The sequence below is a fragment of the Haliaeetus albicilla genome, chromosome 4 (genome assembly GCF_947461875.1).
Source record: "Haliaeetus albicilla chromosome 4, bHalAlb1.1, whole genome shotgun sequence".
NCBI lineage: Eukaryota > Metazoa > Chordata > Aves > Accipitriformes > Accipitridae > Haliaeetus > Haliaeetus albicilla.
This window is the reverse complement of record NC_091486.1, coordinates 19,105,924-19,128,784: the sequence shown is the minus strand read 5'-3', so window position 1 is coordinate 19,128,784 and position 22,861 is coordinate 19,105,924. Positions and strand designations below refer to the sequence as shown.

Genomic DNA, 22,861 nt, shown 5'->3' with positions numbered 1-22,861 from the left:
ACAGAGGAAAAAGAGGCAGGGAAGAGAAAGACAACAATTTCTTTAGCAATCAGCCTTTTCGTTCCATGATCTTGGTCCCCCAAAACAGTGTGTGTGTTTACCATAGGGACAGTTCATCTGAACAGATTCCATATCCCTCAAAAGCCACACCTAGACAGTGAATGCACTGAGGAAGGGGAAGAGGAGGGTGTGCGGTAGCAAAGCTTGCAGACAGTATGCAAAATGATTTCTAACAGTCAAATCCCAAGCTGCAGAGTCACAGAAGAATATTTCAATAGTGAACGGACTCAGAAAAAAAAAAAAGATTATGAAATTCAATCTCATAAAGTGTACAGAAAAATATTCTTAATATACACATACAGTAATGACCTCTAAATTAGGTATCACTACTTGAGACAGAGTTCAGAGAGTCACAGTAATATTTCTGAAGACATTATCTCAGTGCTGAGCAGCAGTCAAAAACTGAACACAGTTCAGTTCCTTCAGTTTTAGAAGGAACAGAGAACTCAACATAAAACCAGAATTAGGTCTCTGTACATATCTGTAGCATGACTACATCTTAAATACTATCTGCAGGTTTCATCCCCCATTTCAAAATGGATAGAGAACTAAAAGATCTCTGGAGAAGGGAGACAAGGATGATCAAGAGCCAGAAACGCATTACAGAAGTGAAGCAGCCTGGGACACCTGCTTGGAAAGGGAGATTGGGAAGAATAGCAGAGATCTGCTGAAGAAAAATAATCTGGTTTGTATGCTTTCCCTAAGTACTTGCTGATAAACATGGTCCCCACTATTTTCCTTTGCTTTAGATGGATCTCTGAATTGACCTACGTGACCATTCCTGCATGAACTCCCCAGAACTGAAGCCCTACTCCCTTCCACTCTCTGTCAGGCCCAATTCTTCCATCTGATTATTCTAATACATGCAGAACAAAGGCATAAAGAAATTCCCCAGTCCCTCAAAACCAGAGTGCAACTGTAACGTGTTCCTGCCTGCCTATCTGACCTCTTCAGCAAGACAGACCATCAGTGCTGAGCAGCACCCAGAGCAGGTGCACACAAATGTTGTTAAGGGGGTGCTGCACTACAAAGAGGATTCTTCCAGCCTGCAGCTGCCACTTTCTCTGCATGCCCTCTTCCAGATCCACCTCTCCCTTCCCCATGCACAGAGCTATAAACCCTTTGTTCCAATACTAGATATGTTTTCACTCTAGTCCTGCCACTACACCGCTGGTCTTTCTAATTCTTATCTTTCCTATTACCTATACTGAAGGTTTGTTGTAAAATATGTCTGTCAGTCCAACCTTTGAACTCCTTGAACAGCACCCATCAGCATCTGAATCAAGACTCCTTACCCTTCCTTTGCCTCTAGCCAGTTTCACTACCTCATTTCATTGCACAGACTTTTCCCTCCAGCTCAGAATGCCTGAAGTGTCTTTTCTCATATAGCATTTCTGTCATCCTCAGCCTCTTTCTCTCAACTCCCCTTTCTGTTTCCCATGAAATCACCATATGGCCTTCAAGAAAAAATTATATATGAAGTACCTGAAATATCTGTGCTCTGACTTACACCTGCTTCACATGCTGGACTGGAAAGAGGACAGCACCATATCCCAGAAAATGAAATTACCTTTCTGCTCCCCACTCACACCAGCCAGCAAAGCATAAAAGATGTGGTAATTCCTCTCTCCGGGGTTCTGGTGTACCACTCTGTTCTGAAACAAAGAATACAGGAGTAGCCAGTAGAAAGAGATCGCACTTGTGGTTGCAAAGGCAAAGAGAGGACCAGGATACAGGTAAATCTCCAGAGCCAATGCAGAAGAGGGGCTTCTTCCAGTTTAGTGATGGTGTTGTCTAACTAAGCTTTACATCAAGATCTTGTCATGTATGGCTGTGCAACTGAGCACAGACAGACTTCTCTGAACTCACTTAAAGAGTGTGCGCATGGACAAACTGCACCTTGTCAGTTCTGACCCTGCTCCTCAGTGAGTTCCTGAGTCCAAAGTAAACTAAATCAGAGCAGAGATGTCTGCATGTGGAGGTGTACCCCCATATTCCTCTCTATGGAACTAAGTTCCCAGGTACTTGTTCTCTCTCCCTTTCCCCTTGGTAAACAGCTTTTTCTTGGAGTCTCTCTGTAATGCACAGGGTTTATCAAAGACAGGAGGAACAGGCTCCGACAGATATAAAACAAACATTGTTCCTCCACAATCCTCTTCCTCAGTTGAGACAATTGCCATAGTAACACCTAAAGAGCTAATGCCTATGTGATGTGACAGAGGCAGCATCATCCAGGAGCAGATCTGGCACTATCACACCATACTATGAGGAGAGGGCTCATCCAGCAGTCAGTAGAGGTGATACCTACCTTTTCCAGTAAATCTGAACAGCATGTTAAGGAGAAAACATTCAAATGACATATGCACAGATCTCCTGACGACTGGCAAAGAATCTTCTAGACACATTGGGATGAACCCTGTAACAAGCAACAAATCATTAAATAACTGACGCTTTGGAAAGTGGACAAAGAGCAGTTCCAAACATCATCTTGAATCTTCCTCTCTACTCCTTGTCCAAGGAGGTATTATGTGCCAAAGGGATATTTAAAAGGGCAGGGTCAGATAGAGCATTGGATCTGCACAATGGTGAGGTAACCTAACAAAGGATGAGCCGCATTAGGGACACCTAGAAAGATTAGAGAGGCCACTCTCATCTGAAAGTCTGTATTGCACACAGCATGTCTTGCATCAGTTCTCATTGCTTCTGCAAGAGACTGCTATCTTTAATCTACTGACAGCACAAAGAGCAGAGACTAAACAATCCAAGCCTGTTATTTACAACAGTAGTAAATTCATCTGGCTGCTACTCCAGTGGAAATTGGTGTGGTCTGCAGTCATCAGCAGCTTTGAACATCAACATCAAGAAATGTAGCCAGAGCAGCCTTAGCTGCCTCATGTAGACAAAAGATACGTTGGGAGAGGGGTACATGGGCATACAGGGAAGAAAGCGGTCATGGCACAACATAATTCAACTATATCTAGCCTTCCCTGTCCTCGTCACTGGAACAGGCTCCCCAGGGAAGCGGTCACAGCACCAAGCCTGTCAGAGTTCAAGAAGTGTCTGGACAACACTCCGAGTCATATGGTTTAGTTTTAGGTAGTCCTGTGAGGAGCAGGGAGTTGGAGTCAATGATACTTACAGGTCCCTTCCAACTTGAGATATTCTATGATTCTATGATTAGGGTTCCAAGGTCCACTGGAGATGGGCAGCCCAAAAAAGGGAGTCATAATTGGCCCTCTAAATTCCTGTTCTCCTCTGCATCCAAATATTGTGCAGAATATATTGATTCTTAGCTTGGTCTCACTTTTCTAAATCATTAATTCATTGGCAGAGCTAACATAAGGGAACAATCTTCTGGGAAAAACAGGATGCAATCAACATGAGGGATCTTCCTAGGTAGCAAATTCTAGAGATTTAAGTACCAAATGTTGTGACTGCCAAAGTGAAAAGTCAAACTATGTCCCTACCTAATGTAGTACCTAGACGAAAGGTTTTCAGAACTAGGTGGTGCAGGCCCACAAAACAAACACTTCTTCCCTCTTTAAGTTGCAAATTTGGCCACAGTTATAAACTGACTTTGAGCAACTGTGATGAGGGATTTCCTGACCCACTCTGAGCTCTTCCTCATCTTCACTGGCTCCATTCCATTTCTGGTCCACTGAAGAAAAGGATACAATCAGTTACTCGGCCTCCCTGGATGTGTCCATGTTGAGAGAAGTGCAGCTGGATGAACTTGCCAAAGCGGCTGGAGTTGTTGTTATAAACTGTCTTGGCATTTCCAAAAGCCTCCAGAATGGGGCTGCAGAAACAACGCAATGAAGATATGATTGGTGATGGGATACTATTAAAACAAAGCATGTACCCAACCTTTTGCCACTTGTACAGCGTGCACTGCCATGTGAGATTAATTTGTTACAGCACCAGACTGGACAAGCAGGAGGAGCTCAAGGGCAAGGAAGGATCGCAAGAGCAATTTAACATGCTGCTAGATAAATTTTAAACCTTTGGGATTGGAGTTAATTAAATCAGTCCCCAATCAGTATGGGCAACTGGTGTTCACACTGTCAAGGGCATTCCCCACCAATGTGGCTTCAGGAAATGAAAGGTGGCAAGACCCAGCCAGGTTGTGTGCTTAACACAGCAGCATCCCATGAAACGGGCTTGTATTTTTTTCAGGATTTTCAGAAGCATCGGATATACAGGGCAAACACCCTGTAGCTTTAAACCACATACTTTGTTTCTGCTTCTACCTTTGAAAGAGAAGACGGTATAAGCCACCTCTTATAATTACAGGCAAACATTTTCAAATGAAGAAACAAACATAGTACTAAACTGATTTGTTTGCTGCTGAAATTTGATACTGGAACACTCAAGCCCTTGTTACTTAAATCTTGCTTAGGTTGATACAAGCCACATGGTTTCCAAGTAGAGGGACTGTACACACACTATAGATTTGAAAACTTCATACTGAAAGCACCACATCATCCCCTTCAGGAAAAAAAAAATTTGCAAAAAAATCTAGCACCAAACTGCAGATGGGTGTTGAATTGAAGACTTTTGTCTCCTGGTCACCTCCTGTCTTCAGGAGGCTCATTCAACACGGAAAATGGCAAGTTAAAATGCAGCTTGGTTCTTGCTCCACAGAACAGTACAAGGGAAAAGCCTAAACCATTCAAACTGATATGCTGGATCCAGGATTAAAATATTCATTTTTGCAATGTAGCCAATTCTAAAATAATCTGAAGGCCCAATGAGCAAGGAGTCATGGAGTTGCTACAAGAACAGCCTGTATGTAGTCGTGTTTAATTTTAAAACATACATAGTTTTTAACAAAAATTATTGCCGTTACTACCCTGAAAAATACTGGCTTTTTAAACATCTCCACCGATCTACTGTGCGGTTCCACTGGAGGCAGGGGCAGATACAGGATTATTCACAAGTTAATAATTATTAACATGACAAATAATTACAACTACAGATACCGCTGGAGTTTGCTGAAAGCTTGAGGCCTTGCAGGTGAGAGCTGTGGTTGTGGGAAGGGCCCAACAACCTTCAGGAAACTTCAGGCAGTATTTTCCTAATTTATCTCTTGAAAATATCACTTTAAAGAAACAACAGCATAGAAATGAAATTGCTCTGTTATAATATGTTACAACCATAGAAATCCCAGTCATAGAAATCTGTGTGCACAGATCAGGAAGAAAGTTTCTTGCCGTGGAGAATTCGAATTCCAAGATCCAGACCTCTGAAACAAGTATGTAAATAAGGACATCGCACAGGAATGTCCCACTGAGCACATCAACGCCATGAATCAACAAAAATTAATGGGGACAACCAGAAAAAGGGAGAACAAGGTTACGTTATATGACCACCACTGTTGCAGTGAGAGTGCAGTAACCAGCCAGCCAATCTTTATGGCTCTAAATCATGTTAAATTAGATAAGCAAAGCACAAGGAAGTATCTTTATAGTTTAGTTTGGCAATGGGCTCATGCACATGATTGCGGAAGGCTTTCAGGGATGGGGGAGGAAATAGGCACGTGGGTGTCTGAGGCTGGTGGCAGCTGCCAGGCAGAGCAGTGGGTGAGCTGGTACAGCCAGCAAGGGGGGCGGCTGCCTGGGCCAACCAAACTGCCCGCGCCAGCACATCCCAACGCGGCATTTGATGCAGCAGCGAACTGCACGAGGCAGAGTGGCTCATCAGGGGGGTGATGCTGGCTGCTTGGCTGGATGTGGGCAGGGTGTGTTGCAGGACTCGAAAGGATAGGAAGCAGTTTCAGCAGGGCAGCAGAAAGCGAAGCCTGGATTTTAGAAATACTGCAACTTATGCAGGTCCAGGACTCAGAGGCATAGCCGAAGACAAAAAAGCAGATTCGAAGATTACAGGGATGAGTAACAGGAAAGGTGGCTATGCTGTCAGCAGTGTCACCCAACATGGAGAAGGGAGCTTCAGAGTGAAACAAGCAAGAAAATAAGCTGAGAGGAAAGTCAGCAGAATTTTTAATGGACTGACGGATATTTTCAAGAAGGAAAACAGACCAAATGAACAGTGCCAAGGAAGTTTTCAGAGCCTGATTTCTGAGAAATACACCAAGCACGAATGTTACAACACACAAGCAAATGATAGAAAGCTGACATAACACTTTGTTTATAAAGCTGTCTGAAATGGAGAGAGAATCCAGCATTGTTCCTGGGTATGCACTGGGGCGTAAGGATGAAAATCTTCCATAATCTAACCCAAGGAGGCCCACTGGCAGAGCAAGTGAAGCTGAACTGCAAACATATGAGGTAGACTTGTTAGGAGTGGTAGCAGTTTCTGGCTCTGGGCCAGGTCTTCAGCTTCTCTTCTTCAGGGAAAAGGTGACAAATCAAATTCTCCTGCACTTGCATTGCAATAGCTCACTTAGCACTAGAAATGTACACAAAACGAGTTGCAAGCTCTTACTCCACCTCACAGCGGTGGGATCTTGCAGACTCAGGAATCACCTACCTACCATCGTAAGGTTTCTGGATCACAGTCAAGTTACCACTTAACTGCTAAGTGGGCTTAAGCCTTCTAAGCCGCTTGCCTTAGAGCAGATTTTGCAGATCTTGAGTCATGACTGTATCGCGCTTAAGAGCTTCTTCCAATTTGCCAATGTCCCTGGTAAAATCTGCACATCTCCAAAGGATAAATCATCCAACAACGGTCTCTTGAGCACCAGATCCAAAGGCAGCAATGCTTCTGCTCAGTGCTGCTCTGCTTATAAGGATCCTAAAAAACGCAGTGCTCTTGCAGCTGCCATGTTAGACACCGCATGTCTGCTTAGGCTATTTTCACCACAGTTACTAGTAACTATTTTGCGTCACCGTCTTCCAGGAAACATTCCTTCTCTCTACTCTCTGGGCCCTGAAATGCACCACTTGCGTGAGAGACACTTTTACACAGATGGTTCAAAGGATTCCAGCCTATTACACAACTAGATCCTGTTGCAGACATCTGATTTACTCCTCTGGAGGTTTCTGCAACTATCACAGGCTCAAACTGGGACCAACTTGCAGCCTTGCCCTTGACCAGTACTGACCTGCAAGACCTCCAGCAAGGTCCTCCAATCACTGGCAGGACAATCAAATGCTGGAGAATTTTTGTTTAATTTAATTTATTAAACAGCATTCAGGTGTTAAGAAAAAGGAGGACAATAAAACAGACGCTTAAAGTAAACTTCTTTCCTTCCTCTTCTCAAGGCTTACCTTAAAGTCAAACACCTATTTCCCTCCTTTTCTTAGCCTCAGCTTCCACTTTCACCTTAGGTCACAACCAGTCCCTCGCAACTCCCCCCCAAGGCAGCGGGCAGCACAGGAGGCTGGGACGACACACATTGTTGCTCTTTGCTTCCTTGTTTTCTCTGCTGCTCTTTGCCTCTTACTAGTTTTCCTCAGCTGCACTTTGCTTCTTCAGGTTTTCCTGACACTTTTTTCCTTGGTGTCCCTGTTCCAGAGTGGGTCACCTGTGGGCCACAGTCCCTCAGGGGCGTCCCTGCCCTGGCACAGGTCACGGTCCCTCAGAAGTGTCAGGACCTCCTTTGGCATGAAGGGTCACCCACAGACCGTGTGTCCATCCCCTCATGGCTGCCAGTTTCTTTCCCAAACACGTTTGGTCTGGGTGCCAGGCGCTTCCCTGCCTGCCTGATGGCTCGGCAAGGTTTTGGCGGGTGATGGTTATTCCCTGGTGCCAGCTCCAGCTAAGACCAGCTCTGACCAGCCCGGGGCCTCCTCCCACACAAGCCCTGCTGCAGCCCCCCAGCAAACCTTCTCGCTCGTGTCTCTTACAGCTCCTGTGGAAGTTTCTCAATGAAATCACCTGTCTGGACAGCAAGAGAGCTGCAAGGACCTCTGAGAGGAAGACATACTGGTGGCCTGAAACAAATGGACGCCGGGGGAGAGAGCAGGGACTAAAGGAGGAGACCAGGAGCCAGAGCGTGACAGAGACTCACTGCAAGCACAGCCACAACCGAGAGCTGTGGGAGACGGTGGTGACCTGGGACAGCCAGGAAGGGACATTGCCCACGTCCCTTCCAGCCACTGCCATAAGAGATGTAGGGCTGGAAAGAGGAACAGCGCAGCGACGTGCAGGTGAGCTCAAGGATGCAGCTGGGCAGGCACAGGGGATGAGTTACTGAAGGAAGGAGAAATCCCAGCCTTGGCTAGAGCATTAATTCTCCGGCTGCCACGCACCCCCTGCACTGCTATTGGAAAGAAGCCTAATTCATCCATGGGCAGCTGGGAGAGCAGCCAGCATGAGGCGTCCCGGTGAGACTGTGACCGCATTTCCCTGACGCGACACCGTTCAGCTGCGTGATCCTCACTGCCCAGGTCTGGCTCCATCCACAGCCCAGCTGCCCAGAAGGCAGCGCCCCTGCCAAAGGCAGGCTGCCCCAGCATGCCAGCGTCTGCAGGGATGGGGCCCCGCGTGCTCGTGAGGGTGACCATACCTGCTTTCCAGGATGGCTTCTTCCACATGAGTGCTCTTCTCAGATGCAGGGGCCCCGAGGGAGGTCTGGCTCATGGCTGACAGAAATTTCAGCAGCAACTTGGTGCTCTCAGTCTTTCCAGCTCCACTTTCTCCGCTGTTAAGAAAAAACATGCATTTCATTCACAAATCCAGGACAGGCAGAGCTAATGACCATCCCACCCGCGGCAGAGAAGTGATCTCCAGGAATAAACACGTGGCATCTCCACTGTGGCAAGCAGGGATCAGGCAAAGGGTAGGGAAGATGGTGCGGATATTTAGGCAGATGTCATTGCAAATGGAGCAGCAGGAGCAAGGCATGTAATGCAGTCCGGGAGTAGCCGGTTCTCCCATTTCTAACCTTATCAGAACACACTGGCTGTCATGACGCTTCCACAAGCAGCAGTAGCACTCGTTAGCGGTGGCGAAGATATGGGGAGGCAGCTCACCCAGGCGGTGCTGTCTGTACAGGTCTATGGCATCCACACTGTACAGACCAGGGATGGGTTTGTAGGGATTTACTGATGCCAAGATGGAACCAATGTTTGTCTAGGGGGAGAAAACAAAACACAGCAAGGAAATAAAGCTCCTGGAAAAAAAAAAAAAAAAAAATCACGGCAAACCCAGACCCTGAAGTAATTCATGGTGAAGAGAGAAAGCCTAAATAAGGAAGTTGGGCTTCAGCAGAGCTCCCCAATTTGGCAAAGAATGTCAAACCCCAGGGCAGGGGCTTGCACGACTGGGTATGAATGAGGCAGTTTGAATTTCACTGCTTTACAGTAAAGTGTTCTTAGTCTGTTGTCTTGGCTAAATTAAGCTTACACAATTTAAAAACATGAAGCCATCTTCATACCCAGCTACTGTGCACTGTGCTTGAAGCTGAAAAGCAGAGCCAGGACTGAAGGAGTGTCAGGAGATACCTTCAATGCCCCTACCCACAGTCTTAAGTGGAGGGTGCTTGGCAGGGTTCAAGCACCTGCTGAACAAAGAGGTGGGATACAGACACACACACACACGTGCGCAAAGAGCCATTAAAATGTATTATTTTTCTTCTGCTGAAAAGTGCTGTTTGGAGCAGCTTCAATCATTTGTTAAGCCAAATAAAAATTGACAGCTGAAGATGAAGTTCAGGATTTCAAGTCAAAACATTTCTACATTTTTCTAAATGTTTTATTTTGAAATATTTATTTTGAAAAACTCACAGTTCAAGAAAAGAGTAAGATTTAAAATAAAATACCCAAAGCCCAATACTGAATTTCAAAAGTATTCTTCTGTGAAGTCAGAAGGAAATTAATTTGGGGTTTTGGGGCGTTACTTTTTCAGTTCAGCCAACCAGCTCAAATCCAGTTAATCTCAGAGCTGCAATTTAGAGCAATGGTGCCACCTCTTTCCTAACAATGGCTTTTGTAATATGGTCAACATCCAGCTTAAATGCTGCTGCTGGTGTGGTGGCCTCCTTCACAGGGACATCTTGGGCTGCTTTACTCCAGAAATACCCTTTCTTAGATTGCTGCAGTAGGTGCCAAGCTTTGCAGCTAGGGACCACATCCAGTATTATTTCCAAACCATGAACTACGAGTCAGCACATACATATGCAAGAATTTGCATGCATCCATTGGAGAAGCTGTAAATGAAGCACTTGGTGACAAGAAAGACGCCTGCTTTCTTCCTGCCAAATGAAATCTGGGGCCATACTGCAATGCCAAGCTCTGAAGCCCAAAGCCAGACTGATAAGATGTTGTAGTCACCAAAATATTTAAGACTCATTTACTAAAGCAGCAGTCAGAGATCTTCAGGGGAAAAAAAATATCACCTAGGCCTAATTGCATGATCAGTATGAACAGGCTAGCATGGAACAAGTCCTGAGGACGCTCTGACATGGACCTTTGTGGGCAGAAATACAATTCACCAGTGATGAAAGCAATGAGCAAGCAGGTGATGTTTGGCAAGACAGGTAGGAGGAAATAGGAAAGCACTGAGAGAGAAAACATGGACCGGGAAAAAGCACTGTACAAGCAGTTGAACAACAGACATTGCCCAGAGACTACAAGACAGAGATGTCCATCCTAACACTTCTCCCAGACCTTCACACCATTTTTTCCCTCTCAGATGTTTCATTTTGCATCTCCCACTCTAGTTTCAGCTCTCCCAAGGGACAGAGCTCACGCTGCAGTCCTTTCCAGAACTTCTTCCACTACAGCCATCTCTTTCAAAGATGTTTTTAGGAAATTTTTCCATCTCCCAATTGCAGTCTCCTCATTACCTGCAGTCCCTTATAGACAATTTCTATCCACAATTTTTAATAGCAGTAGCATCCATGCATCAACCATGTACGTACCAGCCACTCTATTAGCAAGGAGTGATCGTCCCCAGAGAACTCTGTAGAGCAGGACAAGCCATGCGTGGCATGTCTACTTCTCAAGACAATAGAACCTAATTGGGTGGTTAGGCACGGCAGAGCTAGGGACAGCACAAAATGTATCAGTATAGCCCCTAGCTCATTTATACATCACTCACATTATGTTGGGTCTACTTTTATTAAGGGATACAGGAATTACAGGAATGAAGGGGGAAGATGCACTCCTAAAAGCTGCAGGCTGTTGCTGTGCTTACATAATTTCCTTAAACAGTTTGGTAGAACTTGAATAGTATTTCTTTGGAAATCAAAAGATACTATTGAGATTGCCAGTATTCCTGTAGCAAATTAATTATGGGTACCACGCCAGTCTAGATATACTGTTACCTACACTCTCTGACTAGAAAGGATCCCCTTTAGGAGCTCGTGGTAGGATGCCTCCAGGCATACAGCTCAGAACTGCACTGCCCTTCCCTTTTTCACAGCAGTTGTCCACTTCACATTCTCAGTTTTCCATCCTCTCATTAATTATTTTTATTATTATTTATTATTAACACTAGTTACCAGTATTCCAGGTTACCCATTCCTTCAGGTGAATTTGTTTTCCAGAAAACGATGGTATTTCTCACCTGTTTCTGATCTCTCTGATTTCCTTCCAAATATATTTGGCCCTGAGTGATAGGCATAACTCCTCTCAGTACAGCTTCATCTGCAACCCTAGCCTACTACGTTCTGTGGAGACCATTGAGGATGATATTAAATGAACTCAAGCCCTGTAACATTCATGGTATTCACAGATCACTGCAAGTCATTAGGTGGCACTACAGCTGACATTCTCAGTTTCTGCTTAACTGAAAACTATATGCAGCTGGGCTATGGCATAAAGTAATAGTGATAAGGTAACTGCAATATTAATGTCTGCAGTGCAGAAATGTAAAACAGCATTTGTACGGTTTGATGTCCTCCAGGTCAGACACTGCTCAAACATATTCCCAGATACAGTCCCACTGTGGTGGGTTGACCCTGGCTGGACAGGTGCCCACCAAAGCCACTCTATCACTCTCCCTCCTAAACTGGACAGGGGAGGGAAATTATAACGAAAGGCTCATAGGTGAGAATAAGAACAGGGAGATCACTCAGCAATTACTGTCACGGGCAAAGACTCATTTTTTCCCCAAGATTTGGGGGAAAGAATTAATTTAATTTCTTACCAGTGAAATCAGAGTAGAATAATGAGAAATAAAATCAAATCTTAGAACACCTTTCCCCCCCACCCCCTTCTTCCTAGGTTTAACTTTACCTCTGATTTTCTCTACCTCCTCCCACCCAGCAGTGCAGGGGGACAGGGAATGGGGGTTGGGGTCAGTTCATCACACCTTGTCCCTGCCGCTCCTTCTTCCTCAGGGGGAGGACTCCTCACTCTTCCCCTGCTCCAGCATGGGGTCCCTCCCATGGGAGACAGTCCTTATGAACTTCTCCAACGTGGGTCATTCCCACGGGCTGCAGTTCTTCATGAACTGCTCCAGCATGGGCCTCCTGCAGGGTCACAAGTCCTGCCAGAAAACCTGCTCCAGCGTGGGCTCCTCTCTCCATGGGTCCACAGGTCCTGCCAGGAGCCTGCTCCAGCACGGGCTTCCCATGGGGTCACAGCCTCCTTTGAGCACCCACCTGCTCTGGCGTGGGGTCCTCCCTGGGCTGCAGGTGGATATCTGCTCCACTGTGGATGTCTATGAGCTGCAGTGGGACAGCCTGCCTCACCATGGTCTTCACCACGGGCTGCAGGGGAATCTCTGCTCTGGCACCTGGAGCATCTCCTCCCCCTCCTTCTTCACTGACCTGGGGGTCTGCAGGGTTGTTCTCTCATATATTCTCACTCCTCTCTCCAGCTCCAGTTGCTGTTGTGCAGGGTTTTTTTTCCCCTTCTTAAATCTGTTACCCCAGAGGCACTACCACCGTCGCTGACAGGCTCGGCCTTGGCCAGCGGTGGATCTGTCTTGGAGCTGGCTGGGATTGGCTCTGTCAGACATGGGGGAAGCTTCTAGCAGCTTCTCATGGAAGCCACCCCCCTGCAGCCCCCCCGCTACCAAAACCTTGCCGTGCAAACCCAATACACCCACTCAAGGAGGGGCTTACAACCCTTCACTGAGGGGTTCTTCCTAGTGCTGAGCATGTTACAGAAGTCAGGCCCCTTCATAAATCTCAAAAAAATTCAGGTCTGAGATGCACAACTGACACTCATGCATTATGCACAGGCAAAAAATGACATCATGTTTAAACTTTAACATGTTTACACCTGGATGGAGAAGGCACAGAACTAATGCTGAATAGGAGAAGGAATGGCATATGAGAGGTAGAGGAAGGGCTTAAGGAGATATGGCTGCTGTGAGACTGTAACGGTGCTGGTGCTGTGGCAATTCTGGTGCAAGGCACAGACTGAAAAGGGAGAGGATCCTGCCTCACATTGCAAAGCGTGAGGAAGAAACAGGAGGAATATACCCAAATGGGCAAAGAGTTGCACAAACACATAGCACACGTCAAACACAGGTCAGGAACTGCAGCAAGGACATGGGCCATCAAAAGAGTGTGTGCATGTGGGTACTGCCACAGGATCACAAGGCTGTGTTGATAGACAACAGGCAAGGGAGTCTACAGCAACAAAAAAGAGAATCTGCAGTCTCCTCTGCATGCCAGTGCAGGAGATGGTTCAGAAACGGGGTCACTTTATTGATCATTTCCTGGAATACAGGTGCATATGGTTTGGTTGCCTTGGTAACAGTTGCTATGCAACACAGAGATTTACATTTTTCATGTCATAATCTGAAAAACTCTGGGTGCACATAAGCATGGACAAGCAAGGTAAGGCAGTCTTTGTAATATATCTTCCTTGTCCTCTCCAATTTTCAGCAGAGCATGCTGCCATCCCAGCACTCCAGGGATGCCTCATCCCAGGTGTGCTTTCCCTCACAAGTCCCTTTCCTGACACTTGCATCCCTCCCAAGGGTCCCAAGAGAGAAATCCAGAGATGCTTTGAGTATTCGTCTGTGCAAGGAGAGCAGAGCAACTCAAAAAAGCCAGAACTGCATATAAAAGCAGAAGAATTAGGCAACAGGTTTGCTTTCCTAGTTTTGCTGAGCAGTAGCTTCATCCGGATCAGGAGGGACACTCAGCAACCACCTGTGTACTCCGCACTTTCCAGTCTGCTTGGCCATATAAACCTCTAAACAGCAATAATGGGGAATCTGGGGAATGTGACTGCCAGCTCGTAAAACACGGATGCCGATGGAGGATACAGAGCTGCACAACTACCACAAAACCTAGAGGTGAATGTTCATGTTTTAGAAGTTCTTCTATAGATGTAAAGAGGCCCCTCTGGTAGGGGTAGGATCTCACAGGGCTGATAAAGCTGGCAAGGCAGAAAAAAACTCCATTTCTATTCACATGAAACAATGCTCAGGAAACAATGCTAAAATTAGTCTCTCACATGCAAAGTGGCAGCCCCGAAGCTAAACAAAAATCATTAGCCAGAAGGGCTGTGGCCCAGCTTGAGCACTTACATAGATGTTACCCTGTTGGTAGCGCTGGTGCAGGTTAAGCAGGATGGCAGCTTCATGCAGATCTCCCAGCATGGACATGTCTTCTACTCCATCAATGCTGGTCTGGTGCATTGGCAAAACTTTTTCTCTGGAAAGGGAGGCCTTAGGGTACTGGAATACCTGGAAGAATGGGCAGAAGGACAAACAAGCTCATGACACCTGGGCACGTGGCCTGATTTCCTACCAGAAACATGCCCCCTTCCACAGCTTTGTACTTTAGCACTGGAAAAGGAAATTAATAAGGCACAGATCTGCTCCCTATTTTTATAGTCATTATTCTGTTCCTGCTCCTACCTATTTGACATCTCTGGCCAGAAACCACACAGCACACTCCCTTCTTTAGCTACAGAGTCAATCCCTCACCTTCACTATTGTCAGGGACAGATCAATGCAAGGTTACTCGATTTTTACTGAAATTGCCTTAGCAGGAGCAGGGCACCAGCTTCCAGCTGCGCTAGGCTGGACAGGTATTACACACTGCACTCATGACTGTGAATAATGACAGCAGCTGCTCCCAAGAGACCAGGAACAGTCTTTCACAAAAACACAGGTGGGATCATGTCTCTGACTGTGGGAAGGCTGAGGCAAAGCATATTCACATTCCAGGTTTGGCCCTGCACTCTCCATAGGAGCAGCCAGAGAGTGTCTGGGAGAGGTTGTCATGTCAAGAGCAAAGGAGAGCAAAGCAGATGAGAAGGTAAATAAAGTAGTGACATCCCGTGTGCATGCTGGCATGTATGTGTATGATGCAGCTTTGAAGTGTTTGTACAGCAACGGCTATTAACTTCTATCACTGCTCTGGGAAGTACCTACTTCTTTCTTCTCTATGCAGTCGCACTCTTCTTGCCTCAATTGCTGCATCCTTCTTCCTGCTAGAGCTTCCTCCTCCTCAATAACCCACTCTTCAGCTATCAGGTCATCTTCTTCACGCCCTTTCAATGCAGCTGAGATTATGTGACTGTTCCCCTCCACCACAGCCACATCCCAGCCTTCCTTTCCTCCTCCTCAAGCACGATGCTGGCATTTCACAAAAGTTATTTCAGTTGCTTCCCACTCTTGGATTCAACCATGTGCCATCTCCCACCCAGCATCCCAAGCTGCACTGGAAGGTAAGACCCAAGATAGACAGATGGGAGAGTTCATATAGGCAGCATGGAGAACCAAACTGGCCCGCAGTAACCCTTCCAAAGAAACTTGGGCTTTTCCTTCCCTTCTGGGGCTCCAGTGTCTACCTCATTTCCATCCCTGCTTGTCAGCCCTCCCAGGTGCCAGCAAGAAACTGGTGGACTCTGTAGAGAACGAACCGTGATCTATAGTGTTGATCTAACTGGTTTCTCCTGCCTGCTTTCTTGGAGTCCTCGGGCTGCCGTAGATGCTAGGGAGAGGCCAGCCACGCAGCTGCAGGCTGAAGACAGAATGAGGTCACCCTGCCCCCTCCAGCCAGCCACCCTTGCGAGTCCCTTGCAGGGCACTCGCTGCTGCAGCGCATTGCAGGTGCCCGGCGATCATCCCTTTTCAGCTCTAAGCCTGCACGCCTGCCAGTGCAGGGAAGGAATAACCTGGCACAGGATCCCTTTACGAGAGCCCCACGATGCCTGCGAAAGCCTGCACAATTGAAACAGCAGCTCTGTTCCTGGAGGGAGCTGGGGAGGAGAAGCAGGCTCATTCCCCAGATGGATTCACCCCAGGTCTGCCCAGTAACACCTAATGTGACATGGACTCGGTCTCTTCCACTAGGAGACTGCCCCACAGCCCAGTTTTCTCACCAGCCAGGAAGCTTTCAAAAATACATAGTTCATGTTCATGAACAGCATAGAATAAAGCCCATTCAAGCATAAAGGCCCTCTCCAGACCTTTCTGGTCTTCTCTGCACCACTTCTACACCTGGGTATCAGAGAGGTGTGACTCTGCCAGCAGCAGGACCTCCACTCTGCAAGCATGGCCCAGAGAAAACACATCAATTTTTTTTTCTCTTCTTCAGAGCAGAGGCCTCAGGCACTTCCACAAAAGAACTGAGGGAGCAGGATGGGAGAATGCGACAACTAAATTCAGGGGAGGGTACAAGCTGCAGATGCACAATATGAACGGCCTCTGTCAGGAGCAAAACCACTACAGCACTTTCAAACCATGAGGCAGCAAACCACCTTGGCTATCTCTTCTCTGCTGACTTGGACAAATTTTGGAAGGGGACAAGACCAAAACAGTATGACATGATCTTTCCTTACATTTGCCTGACACTTACTCATTTACCAATGCATTGTCAGCACTTGTGGCCATTTGGGCCAGAACATTAAGAAAACATCTAGGGAAAAAGCTGAGTGGACAAGTGTCCCAAAAGATACCGGGTGGTTGGCAGCACCTGTGCTAAGAGGCTGCTATTCATGAAAAATAACTGTGTGATAGGTCAGAGCTTGTTTACTTGCTCTTGTAGAAAACACAGGAGAAAGTGGGACCCTGAAGAGCAACAGGGGCCCTAAATACACAAGTGAATGATTAGTAGGGATTAGATCATCACCTGTTAAACCTGTCTTGAGCTGCCTGATTGGGGTTATTCAGTCATCCCCCTCTAAAAAAAAAACCTGATCCAGGTTTCTCAAAGAATTAAGCAGGTGTTCCTGCAGGATGGCAGCAAAGGTGGGTTAGGAGCATTGGCTCTGGTACCCTCTGAACAGAAACACTGCAGAGGTGAAATATACTCCCTGGAGGAGTGGTCTGATGCCACACTGACACCCTAGCGGAGCCCAAGATGTCACCTGTCTGTCCCTGAGGCTGGGTGGGTTCACCAAATACCCTTGCCCACCACTGCACCCCTAGCAACTCACCCTTCCTCAGGCAGAGGCTGGGGCCTCCAGCCCCACTAAGATTTGGGAGGTGAGGTCTCTGTGCCTCTGGAAGGCACTTGTGGCATGCAGGAGAGGTTTCAGGCCTTCCCTGGCACTGGGAAAGAGTTGACTTTTAATCTGTCCTCTGCCCTTCAGGGTAGATACAAGTTTCCAGTCTTTGTATCACCAACAGGCTGCAGGGATCATCCAGGGTTCTGGATACAGACATGTGGTGGTTTTCTGTTCCCAAGATTGTATCAGAGGCGCTCTCCCCAATGAGCTCTGAGGTTTGAGACACAAACATGCTGACCCTCCACACTTTCCCACCTCCATCCACCCCAGTAAAAAGGCTCTGGTTACCCCACTCCCCACTTCTGGACCCCTCCAGCAATCTGCCAGGAGAACAGTTTGGAGGAACATCCTCCCCATCATCCTGTTCCAGGTAAGGTAAGCCAGGTTGGCTTCAGCAGCTTGCACTACTGAGCTGAATATGATGGCTGATTTTGCCTGAAGCAAATGAGAACACAGACAAACTGATCTCTCAGCAGAGCTGCCTCTGGAATATCCCTTTTCCAACAAGTTAACACTTAAACAGAAAGTTATAGGTACTAATAAGCAGATCTTTATTACTTGGGAAGAAGAACCATCAGTTTTCAGTCTAAATACAAACAAGCCATCAAATACCACACAGGCACCTCACAACACAGCCAAAGATTTCTACTTTCTCCCCAGTGATAAACTGATTTTGCCTCAGATTTAGCCCACAGACAGAACAAAATGACCAGGACTTTCTCCAAGCCCCTGCAATGGTCAGGAATAAACCAAAACCTGGCCAGCACAGAGGCCAAGATGAGGATTGCCAACCCTGCTCACCAGGCTGAGCAAGGGAGAAATGATTCCTTCTCAACCACAAATCCATCCATTAGCACAACCCTGAGCACATGAGCAAAGCTCCCACCTGGCATCTAAGTTATGTTTATCCATAAAGCATTTGGCTGGTCTGTCTGGACTGTGGTTTCCAATCTTGTGTTTCATAAGTGTCGGCTCCTCCTTTCCTCCTAGGAAGTCACATTTCTGATGGATTTGTTGCTTGAGGTGTTTTTAAGGAAGTGGAAACAAATGGCAAGAGCTCTGAAGCACGACTGGACTTCTTACCTCAGAGCTGCAGGGATGCTGGGCCACAGCAAACATGAGAACACTAGATTTAGGGATCCTAAAGTCAGAGGCCTCAACTGGCCCATCCAACCTAAAGTAAAGTGAAGATGTTCTCATCCGAGTTTTCACCTGGGGTAAGACAGCCAGTCCCTCCTACAGTTATGAAGCAATGAAGGCAGCAGGCGCGGGAATCACACAGGACAGCTATTGTGGTGGGCACTGAATAAAGCAAGCCCTCTAATGGTCACCATGTGCTTTTTCTGCATAAGCCATAAAGCACATGCTCCTTCAGCCTAGCGGTTTCTTCTTTCATGGAGGAAAAAACCCAAATCCAGCTTATTTTAGACCTGTGACTCCACCCAACATTATCCTGTGTACCTTTTCTAGCATGGACACAGGCTGGCAGTGGGTGCACCCACTCAACTGGCTCTATGGCGGGATTTCTGGTGTCCTTTCAGAGGTGCCAGGTGGGTTTGGAGGATTTTCCAAGGCCACAGCAGTGTATCAGAAGAGACAGGAGCAAGTCTGGGAGAGTCACAGAAGTACTCACCATTTGTTGATCCTCCACAGGCTGCTGCATTACTTGTGATGAATGCCCCTGTGATCTCTTAAAATGAGTTAGTGACTATCCAACACTCCCCAAGGAGGCAAATCCTCAAGAAAATATTTGAGAGACTAGAGTAACCAGATGGAAAACCTATGTGTCTGCTAGGTGTTTCTGTCTCCGAGAAACAAATCAGGCTCTTTGAAAAAGGATGATGGTTTGAAATCTAGCCCTTTCAAAGCAAGACTGAAAAATATGACAGTCCTACCACTGACTCTCCACAAGCTGGAGTCCTAAATCCCCTTTCCCCTTGTGCCCTCCTTTGTTTGCCAGGTAAGAGGCTGAAAAAACCTGTCCAATTTTCTGTAACAAAGCAGCTGCCTGCAGAGCACCTGTCACCAAAACCGCTGAGCAGATCTAACTGCTCACTGCTGGAGGGCACAGCCCTGCCCATTTCCCCATCCTCCTCCCAGCCCAGGCACCAGTTTGACTCACCAAGAACCTCCGTGAAGGCAGTGAATAGTTTTCCCAGGGTTAGGGAGCAGAGCTGACTCACTGAGGACTTGGATGATCCCCAGAGGTCCCTTCCTACCAATATTAATCCATGAGCACTGTGGCAGGCATGCCAGAGAAACACAAGGAGCACAGGGCTGGAAATAAGGCAGGAAAGAGGCTTGTTCCTATTGCTGGCAGAGGGTTCTGCTCTCAGAGGAACTCAGCTGACTTGTTGACCTGTCCTACACATAGCTGCTGCACTTACACTGCTGACTGACACGGGGAGCTCACTTCTACGTGCCCCTGGCCCAAAGGGCTGATGGCAAAAGCTGCTGAAGCAGACAGTTGTGAGCACGACGGCCCTTAGAGCAGCACGGCTTGCAAGAAGCACATCCTGGCAGAAAGGGCTGCTTAGCTGGTGAAGCTGCCTCCTTCCTAGGTGCATTTTGCCAATATAGCGGTTGTGCTAGGTTGTTAATGTAATTCCTTCAAAGATGGCACGAGAAAAAACAAGCAAAGTGAGGTGGGCAGACAAACGAACAGAAGAAAGAGAACAATCTTCTCCTTTTAACCTTTGTTAGACCTTTGGCATGGTTTGTAACAGAGCCGGGTCACTTTTCAGACAGAATTGCAGCATTTCAATTGATACGTTTCCTTTTAACGTGAAGGTCACGCAAGACCAAGAAGTCCAACTTGCAACTTGGCATAGGCTACAGCCTCATGCAAACTTCACTTACCGTGCCATAATCTGAGGTGAAGAGCACATTTCCATCGGCACATGAGCCAACAGTGCATGGCTGCAGCTGGTCCTGCTCCCGCAGCCATACTCTGGCACCCTGCAAAAACCAGAAGACCTCCCATTAGAAAGAACTGGAGCCTGTGAGATCTGCACATGGGGTGCAAACACCCAAGGAAAGCTGGGGAAAGCTGCTGTATTCAGAGGCTACTTCCAAGCTACAGCTGCTTAAAATTTTTAAGCAAGTCCTACTTATATTTTCAGAGAAACTGGTTTTGATTTTTCTAATGTAACATGAGAGGAAGAAAAAGCAGTTTTAATCAGCTTCATGTGGAAACCAACGTAAGGAAACATCAGTTTTTATTGAAAGATACCAACACGCAGAATAGTGGGTTCGACTGTCTAAATATTTTCAAACTTAGAATAGCCGGTCATTAAAAGTCATGCTATAATAATAACAACAGAAAACGTAAATAAAGAATGTTTACAATTTCATACACCCACACATCATTGTAAGTCAAAATGCTTCCAGAAATTATCAGCAACAGCTAAGTAGACCTCACAGAACTTTGTCTGCCTCTCTTGCAAGAGTTTCCTTCAGTAAATGACATGACTTGAGTGTTTCTCTGATGTATATATGATGGCCCTGATGTATATATAGTTTCCACACACACTACAACATTTTAAATTGCTCAGTGTCTCTCAGGACAATCCTGAGCACAAAGGCAGATTTCTGGTAACACATATGCGGAGATCTGCAGGGCAAGCAGATCTCATAGCTTGCCTACCAAAAAAGCGCAAGGGAAACCAGTTTGCTGGATTGGCGTCTTCTGCCCTGCCTGAGACTCTGCGACCTGGTACAAGGGAAAGAGCAGGAGCACAAAGGCAAATCAGGGAGAGCGTGACCTGCAATTACGCAGAATCAGGCATAACGTCACGCCGCATTTCAGTTATTGCAAACTAATCTGTTCCATGTCTTCCCATAGAAATCACATAAACTCTGCTTAGATAAGTATTGAGAAAAAGCCAAAGTGCTGAACTGTTGAGTAACGTTAAGGCCATACTGCTTTTCATCGATTCGTAGACCTACTTTCTTCCTGATTTGTTTTCTGCCCCTAAGTTATTGATTATAAAAGCCCTTCCTAGCCTCTTAAACCCGTCAGCACCATTAGCTCTTTGCTTATAGGCTTATTATGTTTGAAGAGATGCAATAGTATTTCTATATTACATTATACAGAATGTGGAACACTAATTCTATTTTTAATGATTTATTTTAGTTTAGGTGGGTTTTTTTAAACTACTTTAGTCACTTTAAACACTTTAGTACCCTGGATTTTCCTTATTGTAGAAGATAGGTCTATTGGCCAACCTCCAGCCCTCCCAATAAAGGAACTGGTTTTAATGACATTAAAAAGGGCCTACATAATTCTAGTTTTGCTGTTGTGTTCTGCTCTAGAGTTTCCACAGCAGGCAGATTAATTTCCCCTCACCGAGTGAATGAAAAGCACCAGTGCATCTGATCAGTACCTAAACCCAAGTGTGGTGTGTAAAGATCACCTTCATGGCCAGTGAGCAATAGCAACAGAAAGAAATGTTTTCTTATGTTACAGATTCAAGTTTCAAGATCCCAGAGAGCTGGTAAGCAATGCATTGAATACAGATTCTGAGGAACTATAAAGAGGTCTTCATGACATCCTCTTACATTTTCTGAAACTCTTGATGCTTGAGACAAAGTATCCTGAGGCACCTGGGCAAGACATTGCTGTTGAGAAACCATCCACTTCCCAGACCACATTCTGACTATTCTGCATAAACATACAAACAGCAACATGTGTTAGTAGATCATCTTTATGCTGTTTTCAGCAAAGGCTCCTACTACCATCATGGTATAGAGCAAAGAGTCAGAAAACAGCAAAGTTGTGTCTGGAGTTCCCAACAGTGGGCCGAAGGAAAGCCTTTTCTAATATACTTGTTGTAAACACTCATTCCCAACAGCGCATTTCAATGCCTTCACACACCAGTAACCCAGAAGCACATAGATGAGAGCTTGCACGCAAGCCCAGTTTAATCAGGAGCCAGGCCCGCACCCTCTCACACACACAAGCATGCACCCACCCCAGCATTAGCAGCGTGCCACGCTCACAGAACCCTACACAGTCTGTCTGTGGAGACCGGGAGGACCAGGTTACGCACACTTTCCACTCCCTGAGCTCAGAAATTAGTTTGGAGATAGAGGCAGTCAATAATCTGACACTCAAGAGACACCTCATGGGCGTGAACACTGTTATTTATTAGGTACCTTTTAAAGGAAGAGAAGAGGGGAGACAGACAATAAGACCCGTCTGGTATCTTCAACACCTAGAAATTATCAGAAAGTTCAAACTGACCCAGACCCCTTTCCCAGCAAAAGTCCACATGCAAAAGTAGTAACAAATAGTTCCAAAAGGAGACCTAGTTCTTTTGTACAATATTGTGCCATTTCCTACAAACTTACGGCAGATCCTTCTGTGTGCTGCTAAGGAGTAGAAGGCAACACGATGAAAGTCCCAGGCACTGTGGCATTTCAGCTGCCCAGAACTACTTACTTCAGTTTACTTTGATGTTGTAGCTGTT

The 22,861-nt window shown here is 46.3% G+C and overlaps 1 protein-coding gene across 2 annotated transcripts in view; it reads right to left on the bottom strand.

Annotated features, from left to right (window-relative positions):
- Positions 1-22,861, bottom strand: part of LOC104319894 (unconventional myosin-X) — a 104,516-nt gene that overhangs the window by 68,620 nt on the left and 13,035 nt on the right. The window contains exons 2-8 of one of the 2 annotated variants that reach the window (XM_069781215.1): positions 20,250-20,348; positions 14,458-14,616; positions 8,909-9,096; positions 8,531-8,665; positions 3,735-3,859; positions 2,369-2,382; positions 1,631-1,715 (exon numbers count right to left, since the gene is read on the bottom strand). In XM_069781215.1, the coding sequence (XP_069637316.1) occupies positions 1,631-1,715; positions 2,369-2,382; positions 3,735-3,859; positions 8,531-8,665; positions 8,909-9,096; positions 14,458-14,616; positions 20,250-20,348 (805 nt within the window). The remainder of the gene's footprint in view (positions 1-1,630; positions 1,716-2,368; positions 2,383-3,734; positions 3,860-8,530; positions 8,666-8,908; positions 9,097-14,457; positions 14,617-20,249; positions 20,349-22,861) is intronic. The other variant, XM_069781216.1, reaches the window with a different exon arrangement.